Below are 24,844 nucleotides of genomic sequence, written 5' to 3' on the forward strand. Positions count from 1 at the left end.
TATTCTCAATGATAGCGACGCAACATTAAAGCGCACATTGCGGTGTTACTGACCCAAGTGACCCATATGTGAAATGTGTCGTCTCTGGCTTGTATACTGGAAATCTCCAAGATGGAGGTACCCCTTTTCAAAGCTATGGCTTACAATGACCGAGATGTACCATCTTGTATGAAGGTCTGAGGCAGTGGGTGTGACATATGCACGTATTGTATTATACCAATGTTATGCATGTGTGCGGGGAACACTTCTTCAGCTTGAAAACCCTGGCAAGTCGATCGAGGCCCTGTCATGTTTGATTGCGAAGCCTGTAGAGAGGTCTGACAGTTGGAAGCTCCGGCTCGCATATGAGAAATGGCTGTCCAGAGGGCTCGGCTTTGAGCTCGCAGAGCGGGAGGGGGGCGTGCAGATCCTGTGAGCTCTAATTTTAAATGCGTTTAACCCAAGGTCAATCATAGAGAGGGGAAACGAGAGGGAGAGCGGGGGATCTAGATAGAAAGAGGGAGAAGAAGCCTTCTCGACGCTGTAAATGGTTTCTTCAACTCCTTTGAACTGCTCCAGCTGAAGGGGAGTGTGTCAGCGTTGCACAGAGGGGCTCCCGGGACTTGCGCTGCCTTTTTCGATAGGAACACTACTTAAAGTGGATGGTGCGAGCTCTCGCAGTGACGTTACGGATGATACCTTTTTAACCTGCCATTTTCATTGCCTATCATTAGCGTTTTAGCTGAAACTCTTACGATTTTACGAAAACCTGACAATGCTTAGTAGAAGACTCATTCTTGGATTTCTTTCCTTGGCATTTACCCATCCATCAAAGGTTCTGCTGTCATGTCACCACGGCTTGCTGTTCTCAGCCATCTGTCCACCTGGGTCACTTCCGTGTCAGTCGTTCTGACTGAGTTATCCTCGGACATCAGCGGCTGTGTTGACTTTTTTGACTTCAAAGCCAAGTGAGTGAAAGCAGAGAGATGGGCCTGATAAGATGGCGTCAACAAAAGGAGGCCGGGCCCCAGTTATTTTCCTTCGCCTAATTGCCCTAAACTGCATCTGGGCCTCCAAGCACCATTTTCTCTTCACATTGCTCTATTGTTATGATTAGCATTACCATTAGCCGTTATTACAATGGTAATTACAGTCACTGTTGGAGCCGAAGCAGTTAGCCAGGCCTATTATGAGATGCAATGGTTTACTTGCTCTCTGAGTTGTTTCTCCAGCGGCTTGTGCTAACTTAGTCGACGGAAATTGCTGAACTCTTAGTTGGACACAGTTAATGCCTTGGTTATGACTTTCAGAGGCAGATTTGTCTCGATTGTCAGAGGGGGGTTGGCTAACAATGGCGGCTCCTCAAACACCTCATTCGGGGGAATTACATGGTTGGATAGGAGTCGACAGCTCCTCACTGAGACGGATCAAAGCACTAGATTACTCTTCCGCACCACAGTGAGGGGAAAAGACTAGATTATGCATTCAAGATGAGTGTCTAAGATAGGACTGAGTGTGTGTGTGTGTACCCCACAAAGAGAAATCCATGTGTAGCGTTTGAGAATATGCACGGGCTGCTTGCGAACAGAGATGGTCGCGGCGTAATTGCCACTATTAATGCTTCGTTCTCTCCCCCTTCCCTTAGACCATCTCTCTCTCTCTCTTTTCCCGACCAACTCACCTTCAGCGTCTCCCTTTCTGAAATTAAGAAGTTGGCATTCTTAGTGACTGAAGTCATGGCTCTCTGGCAACAATATCCCTCCGTTGTAGATTCAAAAGGTAAACTCTGCTTGATTGCACACTGCGTGGAAAAAAATACTCTCTGGTGTTCTGATTGAAAGGTGAAATGTGACACAGCCCCTGAAGGACACTTTAGTCTGTCCAGTTACTGGGTTTAGGAGCCATGGTTCCCAGGAGGTTCCTATGCGACACCGCAACAGGAATAGACCCGGCTTCAGGAATTTTTAAATTACAATACGGTCATTTAGCTGGTGCTCTTATTCAAAGCGACTTACGGTTCAGGCACACATTCAGTAGTTGCGACCCATGCAAGAATCAAAGCCACAACTCTGATGGTGTTGTCACCATGCTCCAGTCATCTGTGCGATCGGAACCTAACCTCAGGAGTGTAGATTCATGCGACCAATAGATCCCAATCTATTACGGTCTCATGACTTCTGGCCTATTAGTTTAGTGCTTATCTGCTATATTTGATGGTCTATTGCATATTTAGTGCATATGTCAAACATCAGTTGTCCTCCCATCTCTTGCTTAATACCGATTTGACCCCTAGCCCTTACCCCCTATGCATTTTGGAAGATCTAAGAGGGATGCAATGTATGCACAAATTCCACCTAGCAGATCAGAGAGCAAAGAGTTATTACCATATTGCTTAGGCCTTCCTTTCCAATCCTCTTGGATCATAAGGGCTAGGGGTCGATTTGGGATGGGGCCGTCTGTCTCACGCTCCCTCTATCTGCAAGTGAGACAAAGTAAGCCGCTGTGGTCCATCAGAAACAGGTTGCTAGGAGACTACTTAGTCGTCTGTATTATTGACTTATGATTCCCCGCCCCCGTCTTCTCTCTTCAGCCTTAGCGGGTTCATCGCTGGAAGTCAAGGCTCGCATTCAAACTCACTTTCTCATTCAATTTTGAACCCATTCCTTCTCTATCCGATCCTTTTATTGGGATTTGACGATTTTAATCTACAGTCGGTTCAGTCTGAAATGCGGCCTCTTAATTATAACTTGGGTACAAAATGAAGCGTGACGAAGTTCAGTGATTTCTTGTTCTGAGTAGGTTTGTCTGACACAAGGTCGGACATACAGTTCTCCCGCTTCTTTAGTCTAGACTCCTGTAAAGAAGTCAAAGGGCTTCTATCTTTGGATAAGCTATTTCTTTGTGGTTTCTGTGTGGAAGGTGTTTCTCTTCAAATAATCTCTATTTTTCTAAGGTTTCTGCATGAAAGGTCTTTCTTTGTAGACTTGCTTTCTGGACTTTCACTGTAGTTTCTGCCTGTAAGCCTAGTTTTGGCAAGGTTGTTTTACTGCAATTTTGGCCTGTGTGCTGATGGATCTTTCACTCTAATCTCTTGAGTGTGAGGGAGATTCACTGTAGATTTAGCTACTTTGTGTTTGGGTTGTTCTGTTTTGGACTGTGGGTTTCTTGTATCTGCCATCTCTCTGTTGTCTCTCATGTGACCCTCTCCTGGCCCTGTCTGTGAACAGCCCCTCTCCTCTGGGTCTCAGCCGCCCTGAGAACACAGCTGCAGCACGGCCGCTTCTCCCCCTGACCCCGCCGTCGAGTGCTCAGGAACAGCTGTTCCCCGTACAGCTCTCCTCGTCTCAGACGGCGCCACTACACCAGGGGCTGCTCACTGCTCTCACCTCGGGCTTAAAGGGGGGGGGGGGAAGAGATCACACACACACACACACACACAGCCACAAAGCGAACAACACCGTTCCAAGACTACCACCACCCCCTGCCTTTTTGTTTTTTTGGGCTAGGGACCAGAGTGCTCTTTGACCCCACTGACTCGACCCTAGGTTCCACCCAGGCTTCAGCCCTAAGATGGGTCATATGAGACCAGACGGCTAGCCAGTCATATGACTAAGATGTGTTGGTTGTAGCCAAAGGCCACCTTCTCTAGTGGCATTAGTCACATCAACAGACGAGAAACAATGCACAGAAACAATGACTCCTTTCTCTTAGGGTCAAATCCTAAGTCCTAGCTTGAGGTCTGTGAGAATAACTCCAATTTTCCCACAAATCTCCTCAATGCATGATTCATTCAGACATATGTGAAAGTAAGGGCTACGTGCTCACATTTTCACATCCGGATTAAGCCCTTTATAAAAACAGTGGGAGCATTTTGTATTGAATTAGATTTTTTTTCTGAATCATTTTTAATTGAACCATTGTCATACTGGCGTCTTTTCTCCCCTCGTTCTACGATTCATGTTGCTCCTGTGTCTTGGTACTTTGTAAGCCTCTCAACTGCACACCACACACACACGCGCACACACACCCCTTTTGATTCCTGGAGGCACTGCAAGTGAATGGGCCCTTCAAAACACCACACAGCCAGCCAGCACTCTGCTCTCATTCACCCTCACTCTGTCAGACATTATCCCTGTGCAGCTCTCCTCTGTCATACATTGTGAGGGTTTGCTGCTTCACCTTTGGATATGTCGGACTCACGCCGAGCATGATTGCTAGGGTTTGAGTGAGAGAGTGAGTGAGTGAGAGAGTGAGAGAGTGAGAGAGTGAGTGAGTGAGTGAGTGAGTGAGTGAGTGAGTGAGTGAGTGAGTGAGTGAGTGAGTGAGTGAGTGAGTGAAAAAACACAGAATTTTTTTGTATTGGTGTGTGTGTTGAAGAGAGTGCTACTCTAAATACTACTGTTAAAATGTACTGTGACTGTTTATGCCAGGGAATCATATCCTGAAACCTTTAGCGATCAGCCACCCACCACATCCAAACTCCGACCCAGGCTATCTTTATTAATTCACCCATTTATCTTTTTATTTGGGAGTCTGTGTTTTATTGTACTTTATCTCATGCTGTGCTGTAACTGGGGGTGCATATGGCCCTGAGTGTGTGGTTTTAGCCTTTTAAAGGGAATTGTTATTTGAGTTAATTAGGTTTCCAGTCACCTTTCTTGAGGAGTGGAGCTAGAGGCAGATGGGACCAGGGCCATATGCACTGGGATTTTACTAGCTACCCATGTTGTGCACATGAGTTAGTGTGTGTGTGTGCGCATGTTTCCATATTTATATGGTTAGTGTGCTGCAGATAGAAGGCTAAATATGGCCTCTGCTATCTATTCCAGCAGCTCTGACAAATGTTTGAGTTTAAAAGGAGGCTGCAGCGATGCATGTGCTGTCTAAATCCAAAGCTGTCTCTCACGCTCTCTCTCACACGCGCACACGCACGCACGCACGCACGCACGCACGCACGCACACACATGTATACTCACACACGGACGGCACGCACACATGCATGACACACAGCGTCATCGTGAGGGCCATCTGGAAGTGAAGTGCACTGCAGTATGAGACACAGCTGGTTTCCAGTGTGTATGCAGACGGTCTGGACCTCTGAGGTGTCTCAGGGCCCCGAACAGGGAGCAAATCGAAGTGACTAAAGTGGTTTGTATGTGTGTGTGTCAGACTACATGTGAACTGTCTTGGTGCTGTGTGACTATTGCGTGTGGCTGCGTGCATTGTTAGGCGCTAGCATTTTGCTGCACCCACTAGAACATCTGCTAAACTGTGTACGTGACCAATAAACTTTGATTTGAAGTGTGTGTTGGGGGAGTTGAGAGTCCCTCTAAAAGTTCCCCCTTATCCTCTGGAGGGAGAGATAGTCATTGGGGACTCTGAGCACTAGGCAGATACTAAATGTAACTGAAAAATTGCCTCAATCTGTTTGCTGTGGGAAACGGCTAGGGGGGGGGGGGGGGGGGGTGGAGAGAGCAAATTGAAAAAATAGCATTGGATAAAGCTGTCACAGTGAATTAGTATCTCTGCAGGAGGGACCCCTGTTATCGGTGTATTTGTAAAATATTCAGGCTTACGCATGTGACAGGGGAATGGTAGGCTAGGAGGAAATGCTGTGGGGAGGTATAAGTGGGAAACTGATGCATTTGGCTGTTTAGAAGTTAGCATGCCATACGGGCTGTGTCACTGACTTCACTACCTCCTAGCTACGCTTAAACATTCAAGGTTTCTTTTTATGGTAGCATAGCTAAGCTAGCTAAGACCTTGACGATACATTCCTGAGGTAGCTGTTTTGGTTTTGAGTCCTTGTTTGGAGTTACTCAGCCTTCAAGTCACAGCACGCTAATGCTAACTAGCTAGCCATCATCATTTGCAGATTGCTCAAGAAATCTTCCACTTTCTCTCTGGAGTACTGACAATAACACAAACTTTATTACTTGTTTGCATAATAAAGACAATTATAATGTAAAATCAAAATGGGCTAATTGACATTTAGACAACTGACTTAAAAATATATATATATTGGCTTTAGTTAGATGTGACTGACACTGATGGTCGGTTCTTAGGTGCAGTCCCTATAACTTGATGAACAAAGTGTCTTGCGTCTTCCTACATGCATAATAAGGGAGTTTTTTTGTTGCCTATTTAAAAAGGGAGACCTCTGAAAGTCAGTTGCTAAGTAAAGAGTAAGACTTACTGGAGTCTGGACTGTAAGTGAGCGTAATCGGATTCCCCATGTGTAGCCAGACCTCACGGCCGTCATGGGACCCTGCACACAGCCTGTGTGTTTGTTTGGGGAAGCGGACCTCAGGGTTACGTTATGCTAGGATGCTAATTGGAACTAGCATAAGCTGGATAATGAGGCCTAATTAGGGTAATGAATTAGTTGTGGAGGAGAGCGTGCTGGAGCGAGGAGGAGAGAATGCCGGACACACACCACATGGGCAGGGCATCCAGCCGCGGGGATGATGAGTGGGGAGTACAGGGGGCAGTGCTGAGCTCTTCGTGCTTTTTGAGGTCTGTTCGGTTTCTGTTCATTTTTTACATTTTAATCGCGGTTTTCGACTATTTGGGTTGAATGCTGTAACACAGAATAAAACAATTAATAAAAGTCCCATGATGGTAGTGACTGCTTATAATTTAACTATAATTTATTCACGTTGCTTTGATTAAAATATTTCAGTTGTGTACATTACATTTGTTTTATTTGATGACTTGGAATTAAATAATAAAAAGTAATCTCATCTCTATAGAGCTGCTGCCTATGCTGTCTGACAAAATCCCCATTTTGTAGTTCAAGGTAAATAAGGCAAACTTTTATGGCTGCTGAATACCAACGATCAATCACTTAGATCAAGTATTTTCAGGTAGAGATACCTCACAAAGCAACAGCTGCTCTCTACATCACCTCAACATCTCGCATTCTTCTCTCTCTGTAGCAGGCGTAAAAGAAACCGACCCGACTGGCGCAGCAGTCTAATGCACTGCATCTCAGTGCTAGAGGTGTCACTACAGACCCTAGTTCGATTCCAGGCTGTATCACAAGCATCAGTGATTGGGGCGGCGAACAACAGGGCGGTGCACAATTGGCACAGCGTCGTTAGGGTTTGGCCGGGGTAGGCCGTCATTGTAAATAATGTATTCTTAACTGACTTGCCCAGTTAAATAAAGGATAAATAAAGAAAAAAGTGGATGCACAATGGATTATGGTCATTGTAGTTAATTACCACGTTTTATGCCCTAAACTATGTATAACATTGGCCTGTTGGAAACTACAACTCCCTACTACATCGCACAGTTCAGGCTGGATCTGATTGGTCTCTAGAAAAACTATGCAATGTGCGCATTGAGCTCACAGGAGAGAGAAAAAAAGCAACACAATGGAATTCAAATAATTGATCCGACTTGAGTCAGTTCTTTAAATACCCCAAAATAACCAACATTTTGGTTAAGCCCCAGCACTAACCAGGGTTGAGGGTTACGGGGACGTATGCGCATGCACACTCAAAAGCACACACACTATTACAGCCACACGTATATGGACACCGATAATCGTTCTTATGCAGACACACACCAACATATGTCCCTGATATACAGCACACAAGTACACTGCCTGTCTTAATCAGTCACATCGGCCTCACTCACAGGCACTCAAACCATATAATCAGTCACATCGGCCTCACTCACAGGCACTCACACCATATGCTCAGTCTTAATCACTCCTACACCTATAAGCCTGTATACTAATTAGCTTTCTCAAACATGCACACACGTTCTGACTGCATCACTCATTTGCCTTTTAATAATACACTATCGCGCGCGCTCTCTTTCGCTCGCGCGCGCGCGCACACACACACACACACACACACACCTCCCACGGTCTCCAGGTCTGACCGGAGTTTACAGCTAGCTCCCAGGCCTGACGCACTATATCACAGTGGCCATAATCCTCCATTTTGCGGTGTTACTTCCATCCCCTCTCATTGTTACGATTAAGCCACACAGCTTCAATCCTCACCGTCTTTGTGTCTTCAGACTGACAAAAAAACATCCCAGCCCCCTTCGGGCAATTCACGCGCACGCAGCGCATACACACACGGTAATTACACACGCAGCGCATACACACACACGGTAATTACACACGCAGCACACACACACACACGGTAATTACACACGCAGCGCGCACACACACTGGGAGAGAGACTAGAGATCTCTTAGGCTAATGTGACAACAGCCTCATGAAAGTCCTTAATTGGATCCTTTTCTCGGTGTTTTTGGAGAACATCGATGTTTGCGGTTTTGTGTTTTCATCACTTTAGAACGAGCGGGCCCAGAGGGAGGGTTTGCTCTAGCTAGAGTCTGTCGGATACCCATACTGCTTCAGGCCTGACGGCAGTGCACCGCTGGCGTCTTGCCCAGGCAAGCCCCCCTCCCTGGCTAATGGAGGACTAAGGAAGGATCTTTGTTTCGGAAAGAGTTTCTTTAAAAAATAATCAAAATCAACACTTTTTTTATTTTTAACTGTGGTGATTTATTTATTTTTGTGCGTCTGGATTAAGTTCAGAACTCATGGAATTAAGTCACCCTACTAAGTGGAGGCACGAAACGGTGGTTGCCATGGCAACTGTTGAACGTTGTTCTTGGTGGGTCCGCATGAGAGGGTCACCTAATTGCATCAGACCTGTGAAACACACACACACACATTATTTAATTAGGGCTTATTTTCAGTTCCTCTGATCTGAATCATATTTCCTTGGGATTGTGGGATGTTGGCTTTATTTACCAATGTTTTCACTCAAGGCACCAATAGCCTACTCATATGCTGCCCGTTCTCTTTTTTTCTCCCTCTCTCATAGTCTTTCTCTTTATCTATCTCTCTTACACACACACACACACACACAGCCTGTGGGCTCCTCGGTTCGCTCAGCAGTGGGTTTCCTCAGCAGCTCAAGGTCAGCAGGATGACAAAGCTCTGCTGCTGTTACAGAGGAAAAGGAAAATGGGATGGAGAAAGGAGAGCGGGCTCTACTGTACCCCTCAGCCAGTGACCAGTGACCCTGCTAAGTGCCCCAGCAAGCCGGCTGAAGGGGCAAGCAGTGGATAAGTCGGGTCTGGGCCACTCCTCTCTGGCTTTCACGGAGACGTGATAGAAGAGATGGAGGGTAGAACCCCACAAGATGCAGAGCTGTACAAGATGTGAATAAATTGTCACCTTGAGAAAGAGATTATATATCATCTCTATATATAATCTCTCTCTCTCAAGGTGACAATTTATTCACTTCTTGTACAGCTCTGCATCTTGTGGAATCTACACCATTATCTGCAGACATGGACCCATCAGTCAGTTGTCATAATCTGACACTAGCTGTCATTACTGTTTAGGACATTATTATAACAGTGTTGGGCAGTCCTTGCTTCTGGATGCTGATCCTTGATCAGTTTTGTGTTAAATTCACCTTACTGGTTATTCAATTTAACTAATGTAAAACTGGTGACCTCCAAGCTGATCCTAGATCTGTATCTACAACCAACTTGTACCTGTAGCATTCCAACCTTTGTCGTTAAGAGGCACCAGAGCCAGTTGCCTGCCTGTCTGGCTGCAGATCTGTCTTATCTAGCTGGATCTCTGTGTCTAGTATTTTATTAGGATCACCATTTGGCTCCAGCTGCAGCTCCTCTTCCTGGGGTTTACATAAAACATGACATTACACATAGCGTTGAGGCCGTGGCTAAGGGATAAAGAGATTGTGCCCGCACCCTTCCCCCGCCCGCTCCTCCGGAAAACTCTTTCTTCAAGCCAGTCACTGGGACGGCCTTCCAACTTGGGATGGGGGGAGGTTTTAATGGGTGGAATAGTAGAGAACAATTTGAGGTTTACTCAGTACCAGTGCAAATACCATGGTACTGCTATATCGACACTCAATCATTATGGTACTTTTTAATGGTAAGTTTACGAACATATATTATGTACTGTAAATATAATTGAAGCTTGGCTAAAAGCCTGGCTAAAAGAGAAGGAATATCATCTATTGTTTACAGGAAACTCATTCAACAATTGTAGATTAACTTGTGTGGCGAAAGGACTGATGGGTTGAAATATACTTCTCCCATGGGCAAAGAAACTCCAGGGTTGATATTAATTAACAATAATTTTGACCAGAATGCACCATCGAGAGCATTCTGACCGGTTGCATTACCGCCTGGTATGGCAACAGCTCAGCATCTGACCGTAAGGCGCTATAGAGGGTCGTCACTGGGGCAAAGCTTCCTGCCATCCAGGACCTCTGTACTAGGCTGTGTCAGAGGAAGGCCCAAACAATTGTCAGGCTCCAGCCACCCTAGTCATAGGCTGTTCCCTCTGCTACCGCACGGCAAACTCTACCGGAGCACCAAGCCTATGTCCAAGAAGCTTCTAAACAGCTTCTACCCTGAAGCCATAAGACTCCTGAACATCTAATCAAATGGCTACCCAGACTATTTGCATTTCCCCCCCTCTTTTACACCGTTGCTACTCTGTTATCTATGCATAGTCACTTGAATAACTCTACCTACATGGACAGATTACCTCGACAAACCGGTGCCCCTGCACATTAACTCTGTGCTGGTACCCCCTGTATATAGTCTCGCTATTGTTTATTTTACTGCTGCTCTTTAATTACTTGTTCCTTTCATTTCTTATTCATATTTTTTAAACTGCATTGTTGGTTAGGGGCTTGTAGGTAAGCATTTCACTGTAAGGTGAACCTGTTGTATTCGACACATGACTCAAATTTGATTTTGAAATAGCCCTTACACTACAAATTTACAGTAGTGAGTGCATACATTTTCATACTATCTTCGTACCGGACCCCCGTGGTAGTCGAACCCACAACCCTGGTGTCGCAAGTACAATGATCTACCACCTGAGCGACACGAGAGTCTCGCCACGGTATCAGCATATATGGCACCAGGGCGATACACCGCTACTTAGAACGTTGGGCTGGCCAGAGGTGGAACGTAGCAAAACACAGATACCAGTCCCGTGTAGCTCAGTTGGTAGAGCACAGGGGGTCCCGTGTCTAATGTCACTGAGTGCCTACGGATACAAACAGGCAGTCTGGCGATTTTTTTTTTTCTTCCCATGTTCTTCTTAGCTGCTGAGTTACATGCAGCCAAATTCGGATACACAAAACTCTGTATCCGTAGCCACTCAGTAAAAACATTAGACAATTCCAGCTGAAGGACAGAACCACATAAAAATGAAATTGTACGTAACATTTAATAGACGGGTACAGAACTACATACAGTGCATGTAAAATAGAAGGCACACTTTCACATTCTTATGAGTACATCGATGTGTGGATTACTAACGGCTACACCGCAAGTCGTCCATTTTTGTGAGTTGTTTACTGTTACAATTGCAGGTCCTGCTCCTAATCTCTAAGAACCAATTTGTTCTGTGAACACGAGCGATAATCTCACATGAGGAATCACCTGTGTCCTTGGTTCTCCCGTGTTTTGACGTCCGTACGATTCATAACAATAATAATGTGATTCTTAGATGCGACTGAATGGAAACGACAATGGAAATGCAACCGTTACTCCAGCTAAGGCTTCAACCACAGTTTTCACCCTAGCGAGCGTGCCATTTCAGCTCATAAATTAGCTATAGACGGAGTTTCCTCCGCACTAAGGCTTCAATTGAATCCTTCACTTCAACAACCGTGTTGGGAGTTTTTCTCCGGCTACAAATTCAATTTAATCCTTCACTTTTAGCTACGTGCGTGGACTTTCTTTTTTTAGAGATCCATCACTCCATTCAACAAATTGAAATGCATAGAAATGAACTAAAACCAAACAGTCGCTGTGCTGTGTTAGTTTACTGAGCAACATCTGTAAGCTAAAACCAGACTATCATATATATGGTGCAGTGCATCCCTTACTGTGAGGCTTTGCTTTACAAATGCTTTCTCTGAGCAGGCTCTGATATCCCGATGCCAAGGGCACACCTTATCTTTAACCCAAAAACCAGATGTGCTCGGGAGAGAGACGCTACAGCTATTTAGGTCAGAGTTTGTCTCATTGATATTTTCTGGCATTAAGGCAGGGAGGGGCGGGGGGAGGCAGCACTGTACAGGGAGACAGCTGGTGCAGAAATATGTGTGCGGTCCCGTCTGTCTCCATCGGCAGGTGATGGAATGCCAATGCTTGGGTGTGCAGCTGTCGTCCGCTACTCAGCTCCTGGCCACCGAGGGGTGTGTGTGTGTGATGCATGTTATGTGCTAATAACTATGTTATATATGTGAGTTTCAGCACTGACTAGTGCGGTGCGCTGGCTAATTAGTTATTGGCTTGTGTGTGTGGGCGAGAGTGAATGGCTGTGTGTGCATGTGCTTTGAATCCTAGCAGGAGACTTGCCCTGGCTGTTGCCCTCTGCATCTTAGGTGAGCCTATATGTGATGTGAACACACACACACACACACACACACACACACACACACACACACACACACACACACACACTCTTCTGGTAGTGTCAGTAAATGGCCATCCCACTGCATACTGGGTGTTTCCACTCTCATGCCATTATGAATGGGGTGAGGGATAGAGAGAATGACTGGGTCCCTTCACCCCATCTAGACCGTGCTAAATGAGAAATGATTTTCTGCCTCTCCACTCTTTTAACCTTCTAAACCCGAAGGACTTGTCTTTAGACCGCTCACACTCCCTCGCAAGTTCTGCAGTAGTAGCGGCAGGTAGCCTAGTGGTTAGAGCGTTGGGCCAGTGAACGAAAGGTTGCAGGTTCGAATACCCGCGCTGACGAGGTTAAAAATCTGTCGTTCTGCCCTTGAACAAGGAGGTTAACCCACCATTCCTAGGCCGTCATTGTAAATAAGAATTTGTTCTTAAACTGACTTGCCTGGTTAAATAAATAATGGGAGGGAGAGAGGAAGGAGAAAGGGAATAGAGGAGAGTTGAAAAGCACTTTGTGACAACCGATGACGAGAAAGGGGCTTTTATAAATGTGATTTAAGAGAAAATGGGACAAAGGCAATGGGAGAATCTCAAATGCATTTCCTTGATCCCACACATCCTCTTCTCTCCCCACCTCTTTCTCAAAACCAATTGGATGAGAAGGCCAGAGTGGAGGGACCTCCTGACCTTCTCATCCAATGGGTTTTGGGAAAGAGGAGAGAAGGGAATGCAATTGAGATACTCCCGATGACAGGAGAAGGAGAAGAGTCTTTCTCCTGGGCCTAGTAGAGGTTAAATCCCCAGTAAACTGCTGTCTGTGTGAAATAGGAAAACGTCTTCATGTTATCCTCCCATCTGTGTACCTACTCTCTCTGCCACCCTGAGTGTGTGAATTCACTGGGGTGTGTACACACCGCTCCTGCTCTCTGGAGCACACATGCATACACACACACACATTAAGCAGACACCGCAGCAGAAGCTTGCCTCTTGGTAGCAGGTGTCAGTCAGCTCATTACCCCTGGCAGGGTTGATCATTCTGTTAGAATAGCAATAAGGCACACTTCACTGGAGAGGAGTGGGATGGAGGGAGCAAGTGGGAGATGAGGAATGGCACTGCAGTGAGAAACCCTAGGAAAATGTGTGTTGGTAATGGAGAGATGTCTGTCCTCTGTCCGTACCTGTATATGATTGATGGAGCTGAGGGACTTGCTGTATACTGGGGTGTGTGATCTTTTTCTGTCAGTTTATTCAGTTCAGTACGGTGAGCTTAGCTCGTCCTGTGTAGACAAAGTATTCACATCCCACAACGTTTTGTTGTTAAAGCTTGAATTTAAAATGTATTAAATTGAGCTTTTTTTTTGTGTGTCACTGGCCTAAACACTACACCCCAGGTCAAAGTGGAATGTTTTTTTTTTTTTTTTTACAAATTAATAATACAAAAAATGCAACTGATGTCTTCAGTCAATAAGTATTCAGCCCCTTTTAAGGCAAGCCTAAATAAGTTCAGGAGTAAACATTTCCTTAGAGTCAATCCATGCAACCTGTGACTTGCTGTGTGCAATTGGGTTTAACAATGTTTGTTGAATGTCTACCTCATCTCCTGTGTCCCCCACAATTATCTGTGAGGTCCCTCAGTCGAGCAGATCATTTCAAACACAGATTCAACCACAGTCCAGGGAGGTTTTCCAATGCCTCACAAAGAAGGGCACCTATTGGTAGCTATGTAAAAAAATGACATTGAATATCTCTTTGAGCATGCTGAAGTTATTAAATTACACTTTGGAGGGTGTATCAATGCATCCAGTCACTACAAAGGTACAGGCGTCCTTCCTAACTCAGTTTCCGGAGTGAGGAAGGAAATCACTCAGATTTCCTCATGAGGCCAATGGTGGCTTTAAAACAGTTAAGAGTTTAATGGCTGTGATAGGAGACAACTAAGGATGACTGAACATTGTAGTTACCCCACAATACTAACCTAATTGACAGAGGGAAAAGAAGGAAGCCTGTACAGAATAAAAACATCCTGTTTGCAACAAGACACTAAAGTAACTCTGCAAAAATCTGGCAAAGGAATTAACTTTTTGTCCTGAATACAATGTGTTATGTTTGGGGCAAATCCAATACAACACATTACTGAGTACCACTGTCCATATTTTCAAGCATAGTGGTGGCTGCATCATGTTATGGGTATACTTATCATTAAGGACTAGAGTTGTTCATGATAAAAATGTAAAGGAATGTAGCTAAGTACAGGTAGCAGGACAATAACATAAAACACAAGGCCAAATCTACACTGGAGTTGCTTACCAAGACAACAGTGAATGTTCCTGAGTGGCCGAGTTATAGTTTTGACTTAAATCTACTTTCAAGTCTATGGCAAGACCTGAAAAAGGGTGTCTAGCAATGATCAACAACCAATTTGACAGGGCTTGAAGAATTTTTAAAAGAATAATGGACGCCCAATCCATGTGTGGAAATCTCATATAGTCAAGGGGTATGAATACTTTCTGAAGGCACTGTATGTTTGGTCCTGACGGTGTACGACAATAGGAGATAAACCTGACAGACTCTACTTTGTGTGTGTGTGTGTGACGTACAGTACTGACCGTGTGTGACGTGTACTGACCATGTATGTTTTGTGTTTCTGCACAGATACGACTACAGAGAGATGCTACACAACTCCACTTTCTGCCTGGTGCCCCGGGGCAGACGCCTGGGATCCTTTCGCTTCCTGGAGGCGCTACAAGTGAGTGGGCCCACACACACACACACACACACACACACACAGATTGACTCTACGATACTTGGAGGCACTGCAGTTCAGTGGGCTTCGACCAACACACACCTTTTTTTAATATCCCAGCACCTGTGCTGTTGGGCTGGGAATGGACAGGGACGATATATCATCATCACGATACATACACTACCGTTCAAAACGTTTGGGGTCACTTAGAAATGTCCTTGTTTTTAAAAGAAAAGCTCATTCTATGTTCATTTTTAAATTAACATCAAATTGATCAGAAATACAGTGTATACATTGCAACTGACTATTGTAGCTGGAAACGGCTGATTTTTGTTTTAAAGGGAATATATAGGCGCACAGATCAGTAACCATCGCTCTTGTGTTCCAATGGCACGTTGTGTTAGCTAAGTTCCTCTGTCCAGTGAAGGCTAGCATCCCGGAATCGCCTCTTCACTGTTAAAGTTGAGACTGGCGTTTTGCCGATGTGCCACTCAGGAGACCAACTTTCTATTTTTTTGCACTGCAAGTGCATTTTACTCCCACCCACCCACTCCATTTCATCTCCTCCCCGTATCACAGAACCCTTACACTCTCTTATATTCACACTTCATTACCACACTTGTAAGTGCACACGTACTCCCACTCCATACGTCTCCTCCAAGTATTGGCCAACCACAGAACACTCACACACTCATAACTGCTCCTATACCACATGTTTACCACACACTTTTAAGCACACTTCCTCCCGCTCCATATGCACTTTCCATACACCACTCAACTGCTACACACTTTTGCCCTTCAGTCCCACCCTACAGCTGCACGCTGCGTAACCTTTACCTCACACCTGTCGCACACTTCCTCACTGAGTGCACTTACTCCCAACTCTATCTACTATCACGCTCTGAAGTGCTCTGTCATCACCCCTAATATTGGTGCACACTTCTCCACAGAAAGTATACACTTGTCTCTCCCTCTCCTCTCTCCTACGCGTTCACTGACTCACCACTGAGGCTGGCTCTCCACTCTTCTAGAAAGGAGACGGTGTGTGAGAGAGAACACTTTTGAAAGCCCTGTCTTGTGTATCTCTGTCTAGGCAGCCTGTGTGCCTGTGATGCTGAGTAACGGCTGGGAGCTGCCCTTCTCTGAGATCATCAACTGGAACACGGCAGCCGTCATCGGGGACGAGAGGCTCCTGTTGCAGGTACGACACACACACACACACACACACGGCACGTCAACCCCTTAACCCCGTCCATCCCTTTAATCCTACACCGCCTCCCTCCGGTACTGCTATTGGTTCTCCCTGTTTGTTAACTGATTGATGACTGTCATTGATTGGTCAGAGAGTCCACTCACTGGGTCTCTCGGACCAGGGTTTGGGTTCATTAAAGGCACACATGAAATGGGCATTTTGTTATTTGTTATTGGACAAGATCAGTTGGCCCCTCCCTGTTTCCCCCCCCCCCCCCAATCCTCTTCCTGCCGTCATCCCCCCTCTCTCTCTAACCGTGTCCCCCTTCCTCAGATCCCATCCACGGTGCGCTCCATCCATCAGGATAAGATCCTAGCTCTGAGGCAGCAGACTCAGTTCCTTTGGGAGGCCTACTTCTCCTCTGTGGAGAAGATTGTGCTGACCACTCTGGAGGTGAGAGACAGACACACGCACAGACACATGCGCACACACACCATAAAACACTGAAAGACAGACATACAGAACAACAGACACACACATGTATAACCAGTTGCGATTTTAGCATGTAAATCTTGGTGGGGCAATCCCGCAAAATTATTTTAGATACATGCCAGCAAAGCCACTACACAACACTAAACAATACATTAATTGCACTATAACGGTGACAAATGGTACCCACAAACTGTTAGGGCCTACATAAAGCTGTCCCAACAGCAGAGCTTTCTTTTCAGCACCATGGAGTGATTCCTTACCACTGCTACACCTTGTTATCAGAGGCGCCTTGTCTGACAGCGAAACAGTTCATTCAGCCTCATTTACTGGCTTTTTAAAAAACATAGCTGATATGGCTGACTTGCTTAAACCAATGTGGTTTCAACTGATAATTGAGATGTGCAAACTATGGCATAAGAGAACAACGAGCAGATAAGAGGCAGTCCGTCATTTCGATTAAGCCTTAATGAGCGAGCCAGGACGGATGTATTCAATATAACTATTTGTTCAGCACTTTTGAAATGTACAGCGACATAATTCACAACTTGGTCCGTTCCTACAGTATTCTTCCTGTACACCAAGTCAGAACCGTAGGATAAATGAAGGGGGCATATAAGCAGACAATGAAAGCTCTTATAATATTTGATGATTACATTTCTCTAAAACAGGCTATAGACTACATGTGCACCACCAAGCCAGAACTGTAGGCTAAGTTATGGAGGGGAAAGGGACCAAATAATTAGGGTGAGGCACATGCTACTATCAACTTACTACACAACATACACTTAGTATTACTTTAGCTACAGCATACATATTTCCCTGGCATATTACATAATTTATGCAGCAGCATACAAGATATTTTTGGACTCCCCTTGTGCTGTGCTCACTTGAACAGGAAGGTGGTGCGGCGGTCGTTTGTGGGCAAATTTTGTCATCAAACTTTGTCATCAGTCTGGCATTGTTTGGCTTTATGGTGCTTTCAAAGGGGGGGGGGGGGGACACGAGGTCGAATCATGACTTCAGTGATCTTCAGGTTGGAGCTCTAGAAAGAGGCCTGAGTGGTGTTCCCAGTTGTCTTGAACTCACTGAAGTCTGAGATTTCCCAGTTCTGAGTTTCCAGTTGTTTTGAACACGGCAGAAATCATGCTGGATTGACAGCATAGCTAATGTATTCAACCTTTTCTGGCCCATAGTGTTGCATATGAATTTTTATCCTTTTAAACTTGGAGAAGAGACCCTTAAACCCAGACTTGGACCACACACACTCTCCACTGAGTAGCGGGCTAGGGATTTCTTTGCAAAGCTTGCAGTTAGCCACTGATTCCTTCCAAACCACTCATTGTTGAATTTACGATTTCCAACTTGTTGTATAATATTTGTCCAATGGCAGATGAGCACCGATATGTTTTATCTATAATTTATCTTCGTATGACAAGGGTTGAAAAAGATTTGCCAGTAGATTGTCGACTTGATTTGTGATGACTGCTTGCTAGCTAAGATTTTTAAAGTATGATGCTGATTTGATCAGTCCAATCAAATCTACAGTAAATATAACGTGTGTGTGTGTGTGTGTGTGTGTGTGTGTGTGTGTGTGTGTGTGTGTGTGTGTGTGTGTGTGTGTGTGTGTGTGTGTGTGTGTGTGTGTGTGTGTGTGTGTGTGTGTGTGTGTACACATACATACATACAATAAGTATTTGGTCAATAACAAAAGTTTATCTCAATACTTTGTTATATACCCTTTGTTGGCAATGAGAGGTCAAACGTTTTCTGTAAGTCTTCACAAGGTTTTCACACACTGTTGCTGGTATTTTGGCCCATTTCTCCATGCAGATCTCCTCTAGAGCAGTGATGTTTGGGGGCTGTTGCTGGGCAACGCAGACTTTCAACTCCTTCCAAAGATTTTCTATGGGGTTGAGATCTGGAGAGTGGCTAGGCCACTCCAGGACCTTGAAATGCTTCTTACGAAGCCACTCCTTCGTTGCCTGGTCGGTGTGTTTGGGATCATTGTCATGCTGAAAGACCCAGCAACGTTTCATCTTCAATGCCCTTGCTGATGGAAGGAGGTTTTCACTCAAAATCTCACGATACATGGCCCCATTCATTCTTTCCTTTACACAGTCGTCCTGGTCCCTTTGCAGAAAAACAGCCCCAAATCATTGTTTCCACCCCCATGCTTCACAGTAGGTATGGTGTTCTTTGGAGGCAACTCAAAAAAATTGTCCTAGTTAAAATAAATGCATGTTAGCAGACAATATTAACTAAATATGCAGGTTTAAAAAAATATACTTCTGTGTATTGACTTTGAGAAAGGCGCGTGTATGTATGTATGTATGTATGTATGTGTGTATGTGTGTGTTTTGTGTCACTTCTCTTGCGTTCAAAGCAAGCGGAGTCAGGGTATATGCCACAGTTTGGCTCGTTGCGGACTGTGTGAAGACAATTTCTTCCTAACAAAGACCGTAATTAATTTCCCAGAATTTTACATAACATTGAAGGTTGTGCAATGTCACAGCAATATGTAGACTTAGGGTTGCCACCCATTCGACAAACTACGGAGAACACACACACACACACACACACACACACACATATATATATATATATATATATATATATATATATATATATACAGTGCCTTGCGAAAGTATTCGGCCCCCTTGAACTTTGCGACCTTTCGCCACATTTCAGGCTTCAAACATAAAGATATAAAACTGTATTTTTTTGTGAAGAATCAACAACAAGTGGGACACAATCATGAAGTGGAACGACATTTATTGGATATTTCAAACTTTTTTAACAAATCAAAAACTGAAAAATTGGGCGTGCAAAATTATTCAGCCCCTTTACTTTCAGTGCAGCAAACTCTCTCCAGAAGTTCAGTGAGGATCTCTGAATGATCCAATGTTGACCTAAATGACTAATGATGATAAATACAATCCACCTGTGTGTAATCAAGTCTCCGTATAAATGCACCTGCACTGTGATAGTCTCAGAGGTCCGTTAAAAGCACAGAGAGCATCATGAAGAACAAGGAACACACCAGGCAGGTCCGAGATACTGTTGTGAAGAAGTTTAAAGCCGGATTTGGATACAAAAAGATTTCCCAAGCTTTAAACATCCCAAGGAGCACTGTGCAAGCGATAATATTGAAATGGACGGAGTATCAGACCACTGCAAATCTACCAAGACCTGGCCGTCCCTCTAAACTTTCAGCTCATACAAGGAGAAGACTGATCAGAGATGCAGCCAAGAGGCCCATGATCACTCTGGATGAACTGCAGAGATCTACAGCTGAGGTGGGAGACTCTGTCCATAGGACAACAATCAGTCGTATATTGCACAAATCTGGCCTTTATGGAAGAGTGGCAAGAAGAAAGCCATTTCTTAAAGATATCCATAAAAAGTGTCGTTTAAAGTTTGCCACAAGCCACCTGGGAGACACACCAAACATGTGGAAGAAGGTGCTCTGGTCAGATGAAACCAAAATTGAACTTTTTGGCAACAATGCAAAACGTTATGTTTGGCGTAAAAGCAACACGGCTGAACACACCATCCCCACTGTCAAACATGGTGGTGGCAGCATCATGGTTTGGGCCTGCTTTTCTTCAGCAGGGACAGGGAAGATGGTTAAAATTGATGGGAAGATGGATGGAGCCAAATACAGGACCATTCTGGAAGAAAACCTGATGGAGTCTGCAAAAAACCTGAGACTGGGACGGAGATTTGTCTTCCAACAAGACAATGATCCAAAACATAAAGCAAAATCTACAATGGAATGGTTCAAAAATAAACATATCCAGGTGTTAGAATGGCCAAGTCAAAGTCCAGACCTGAATCCAATCGAGAATCTGTGGAAAGAACTGAAAACTGCTGTTCACAAATGCTCTTCATCCAACCTCACTGAGCTCGAGCTGTTTTGCAAGGAGGAATGGGAAAAAATGTCAGTCTCTCGATGTGCAAAACTGATAGAGACATACCCCAAGCGACTTACAGCTGTAATCGCAGCAAAAGGTGACGCTACAAAGTATTAACTTAAGGGGGCTGTATAATTTTGCACGCCCAATTTTTCAGTTTTTGATTTGTTAAAAAAGTTTGAAATATCCAATAAATGTCGTTCCACTTCATGATTGTGTCCCACTTGTTGTTGATTCTTCACAAAAAAATACAGTTTTATATCTTTATGTTTGAAGCCTGAAATGTGGCGAAAGGTCGCAAAGTTCAAGGGGGCCGAATACTTTCGCAAGGCACGGTATATATATAGATGTATAGATATATATATATATATATATATATTACATACCACATACCACACACACACACATCAAATCAAATTTATTTATATAGCCCTTCGTACATCAGCTGATATCTCAAAGTGCTGTACAGAAACCCAGCCTAAAACCCCAAACAGCAATAATCGGTATCAGCGTTGAAAAATCATAATCGGTCGACCTCTAATACACAGTACCAGTCAAAAGTTTGGACACACCTACTCATTCCAGGGTTTTTCTTTATTTTTACTATTTTCTACATTGTAGAATAATAGCGAATACATAAACTATGAAATAACACATGTGGAATCATGTAGTAACCAAAAAGTGGTAAATCGATTTTAGATTATTCAAAGTAGCCACCCTTTGCCTTTGACAGCTTTGCGCACAAAGTATTTGGCTGTAATTGTAATGTTGCAGGCTGGCCAGCCGTCCTCCTGGAGATTCCAGGAGAGCTTCTGGGTGTGCAGGCTTTTGCTCCAGCCATGCTCAAACAAACCACATAAAATCAGCTGCTTAACAGTACCTTGATAAAGCAGAAAGGTGGATTCCTAGTCAGTTGTGCAACTGAATGCATTCAACTGAAATGTGTATTCCGCATTTAACCCAACCCCTCTAAATCAGAGAGGTGCGCGGGGCTGCCATAATAGTCTTCGGCGCCTGACCGGGTGTGTTTGAGCAGGGCTGGAATAAAAGCCTGCAAACCCAGTAGCTCCAGATGGCGGGTTGACAGACCATGTTTTATACAGTAGCCTACCAGTGCAGTATTTTACTTGGGGGGGTTTAATGGCAGGAGATATAATACATGAGATTAGAGACCAGCAGCCTTCTATCGTCAGTACCAATGATTTAATAATGGTTATTTTGTGAAGTGGTTCCTTGCAGCATACAACACAATTTGTCACCTTTTTGACCCATGGTGTTAGACTTATTTTTATTTATTTTTTTGGGGGGGGGACAAGTGACTTAAGCTTTCGGACAAGTAAAAAGTCTGTCCGACTTGGAAAAGGACAAGTGGCTAAAAAAGTGAATGTCAAGCGCTGCTTTCTTTCTCCGTCACCTCTATCAATATCTCTCTTCTTCTTCTCTCTTAGCCTCACTGCAATCTCTCGGTTTATTCCCAAGTCTCTGTCTCATGCTAGACTTACCTTATGCCAGCCAGCCTTGCACACAGACCCCTCACACTACAGTTTCAAATGGGTCCCCCTTACCACTCTGAGCACAAGATGTTGGCACACACAAATGCACACAGCTCCTTGCTCTTCTTTTTTTTCATCTCCATCCAGTATTTTCCACAACTAGTCAAATGTATTCCACCCATCTGACTTAACCTCCTGAGCAACCAGTAAACATTCCCTGATTTCCAGTTTATTTGCCACGTCCCCTGCATCCATTTTTCTGTTACGGTGTTAGGAGTGCATGTGATGCATACATGTGTCACGTAAAGAGAGCAAGGGTTGAGGAAATAGGGAATGTTTTTCCTAAACAAATGAGAGATTTCAGTAAGAGAACATTTCAGTCAGAAATGGCTGTAGTTTCGTTGCAGCTTCAGCAACACGGAAAGCACGAGAAACACTATTCTGTAGTGATCGCTGCAGCAGGGAGGAGAGGGAGACGATGGGTGCTAGTCCCACAGTCACTCGCTGTCATATTTTTTTTTACACAGCCCAGCAAGTCTGAGCCCGGCCTGGCAAAATCAAATCAATTTGTGGTCGGACTCCCTCTCGTCATTTGTGTGTCCTAATTATTTTGTCAAACAGGGAGCTTAAAGCATCAGACAAGCTCTGTGCATATAGATTATTTGATTAAAACACATAGGATGAGTCTGTATAGATGGAAAAATATACTCTTTTTTTTTTTTGTCGGACAGCCCTAATGTCTTTTCAATGCTCATAGTTCACAGTGTACACAATGGCATTGCACCAATCTCAAATGTATCCATTTTCTACACAGCCTTGGCACTAAACCAACCGCTTGCCCCACAATCTCACCCATATCTCCATTCTGGGGATTCATGCTAGCCTCCCACCAACCTGGTGGATATCTCTAGTCTGTCCCGCCAATCACCTTTTATCTCTACTAGTCTCAACCAGGGTTTGCTGCTATCTCACACACACACACACACACACGTCTCAGTGTCTGGGCCCCGGCTTGGCGGTGGTACCCAGACCTAACTGTGCTGAGGGGGGATTGTAACACGGCACAGCCCGGTGACTTAGCCGTGTTGTTTTATGTGGCGAATGTGTTCAAGTTAGAAATGAGGGCTAAACGGGTAAGCCAGAGCTAAAAAAGTAAGAGAGATTTGGTGGGGGGTTAGAGGGTGACATATGTAAATGGCGTTGCCTTGGCAGCCCCGAGATAACGAGTGCCATGGTTTATTCATTCGGCGGTGTCTCACTCTCAGCTGCAGATCTAGGCCGATATACACACACACACACACACCCATCTCTCTCGACAGATTTAATCTCCTCACATACACTCACTCCCTGTCATCCTCTCCCGACTTCACACACAAACCAGCGTCTGTGTGTGGCGGGCGGCTCATTTGGCAAGTGAGTAAACAAGCGAGAGAACAAGCCCAACCAATCAAGTTGCGTTTCCTGTCAGGACGTTGAGATTGTTTCGACCAATCACAAAGCCAATGGAGCCTTCCCTGTTTCCGCCACATCCCGGCACACCTATTAAACGCACCTGTTAAACGGAATTAGTGTTTCCAAAAGAGAGTGGATTCATGTATCATCCTCCTAATTTGCTAATTGTAGCTGTTGGGAGGCTACATTGTGTCGTCATCATGCTCGGCCATGACTCTCAAGGGGAAGGATTTCAACCATGCAAGAAAAATAGCCCCCCCCCCCCTCCCATAAGGTGTTAAGGCCCCAGTTTTAAGTTGGTGACAGCATTTTATTGAGAGGCTTAAAGATTCCAAGTTAATCTGTTGGGTGGAGGTAAATTCTTATCGACTGCCCTGAGGAGTCGTAGCAGCGGAAAACTGCCTGTCGTTTCTTTCCCCCCGCCTTCGCAGATTCATTTTTATCGCTTTGTCAATATTATTACAGTATTGCACACAGCTGTGATTGCATAGATCTCCAATTACTCAAGCAAAAAGCAAAGTGACCTTTCAAAAACAACAACAACAAAAAAACAGATTGAACAACATCCCATGGAACGGTGGGGTCTGTGAGGGGACACACTTTAAAACACACACTTTCTGTCTTCATGTTTGTATACCGTTGTATTTAACATTTGTGTGACTGTCGTCGTCTATCGGTGCTTTGTTACTTGTTGTGTTTTATTTTTGTGGACCCCAGGAAGTGTAGCTGCTGCTACTGCAGAAGCATACGGGGATCCTAACAAACCAACAAAGACCCCTCCAGCGGTATTATTACTTCCCGTCTCGAGTCGCCCCTGTCGCTTTCTATCTACAACCACCCGAGACGTTTCACATTGTTGCCAAGCCAACGGCCAAGTCACCCCGCCGCCTAGTCCACCACCATAGGATTCGATAGAGAGCCATAAAACACGGCGGCAAACCTATCTGTTTTTACGGAAAGCAATTTAGCCCTTGCTCAAGGGCACAGTGGTAATATCTCTTTCTTGCGTGCCTCAATAACACAGCAGAAGCAAATTGCATCCCCCCCCCCCCCCCCCCCAGAGAAAGCAACGGGGAAATGGCCCGTCCAGTATTGGTGTTTGGATGTGAGTGACTAGTCTATTTGT

General features: G+C 44.7%; 1 protein-coding gene across 1 annotated transcript in view; it reads left to right on the forward strand.

Moving 5' to 3' along the window:
• LOC139392191 (exostosin-1b-like) overlaps window positions 1-24,844 on the forward strand; it is a 101,462-nt gene that overhangs the window by 53,042 nt on the left and 23,576 nt on the right. Inside the window, exons 2-4 of the mRNA XM_071139977.1 lie at window positions 15,085-15,178; window positions 16,269-16,376; window positions 16,701-16,820. Coding sequence (XP_070996078.1) covers window positions 15,085-15,178; window positions 16,269-16,376; window positions 16,701-16,820 — 322 coding nt within the window. The remainder of the gene's footprint in view (window positions 1-15,084; window positions 15,179-16,268; window positions 16,377-16,700; window positions 16,821-24,844) is intronic.

The sequence above is a fragment of the Oncorhynchus clarkii genome, chromosome 32 (genome assembly GCF_045791955.1).
Source record: "Oncorhynchus clarkii lewisi isolate Uvic-CL-2024 chromosome 32, UVic_Ocla_1.0, whole genome shotgun sequence".
Classification (NCBI taxonomy): Eukaryota; Metazoa; Chordata; class Actinopteri; order Salmoniformes; family Salmonidae; genus Oncorhynchus; species Oncorhynchus clarkii.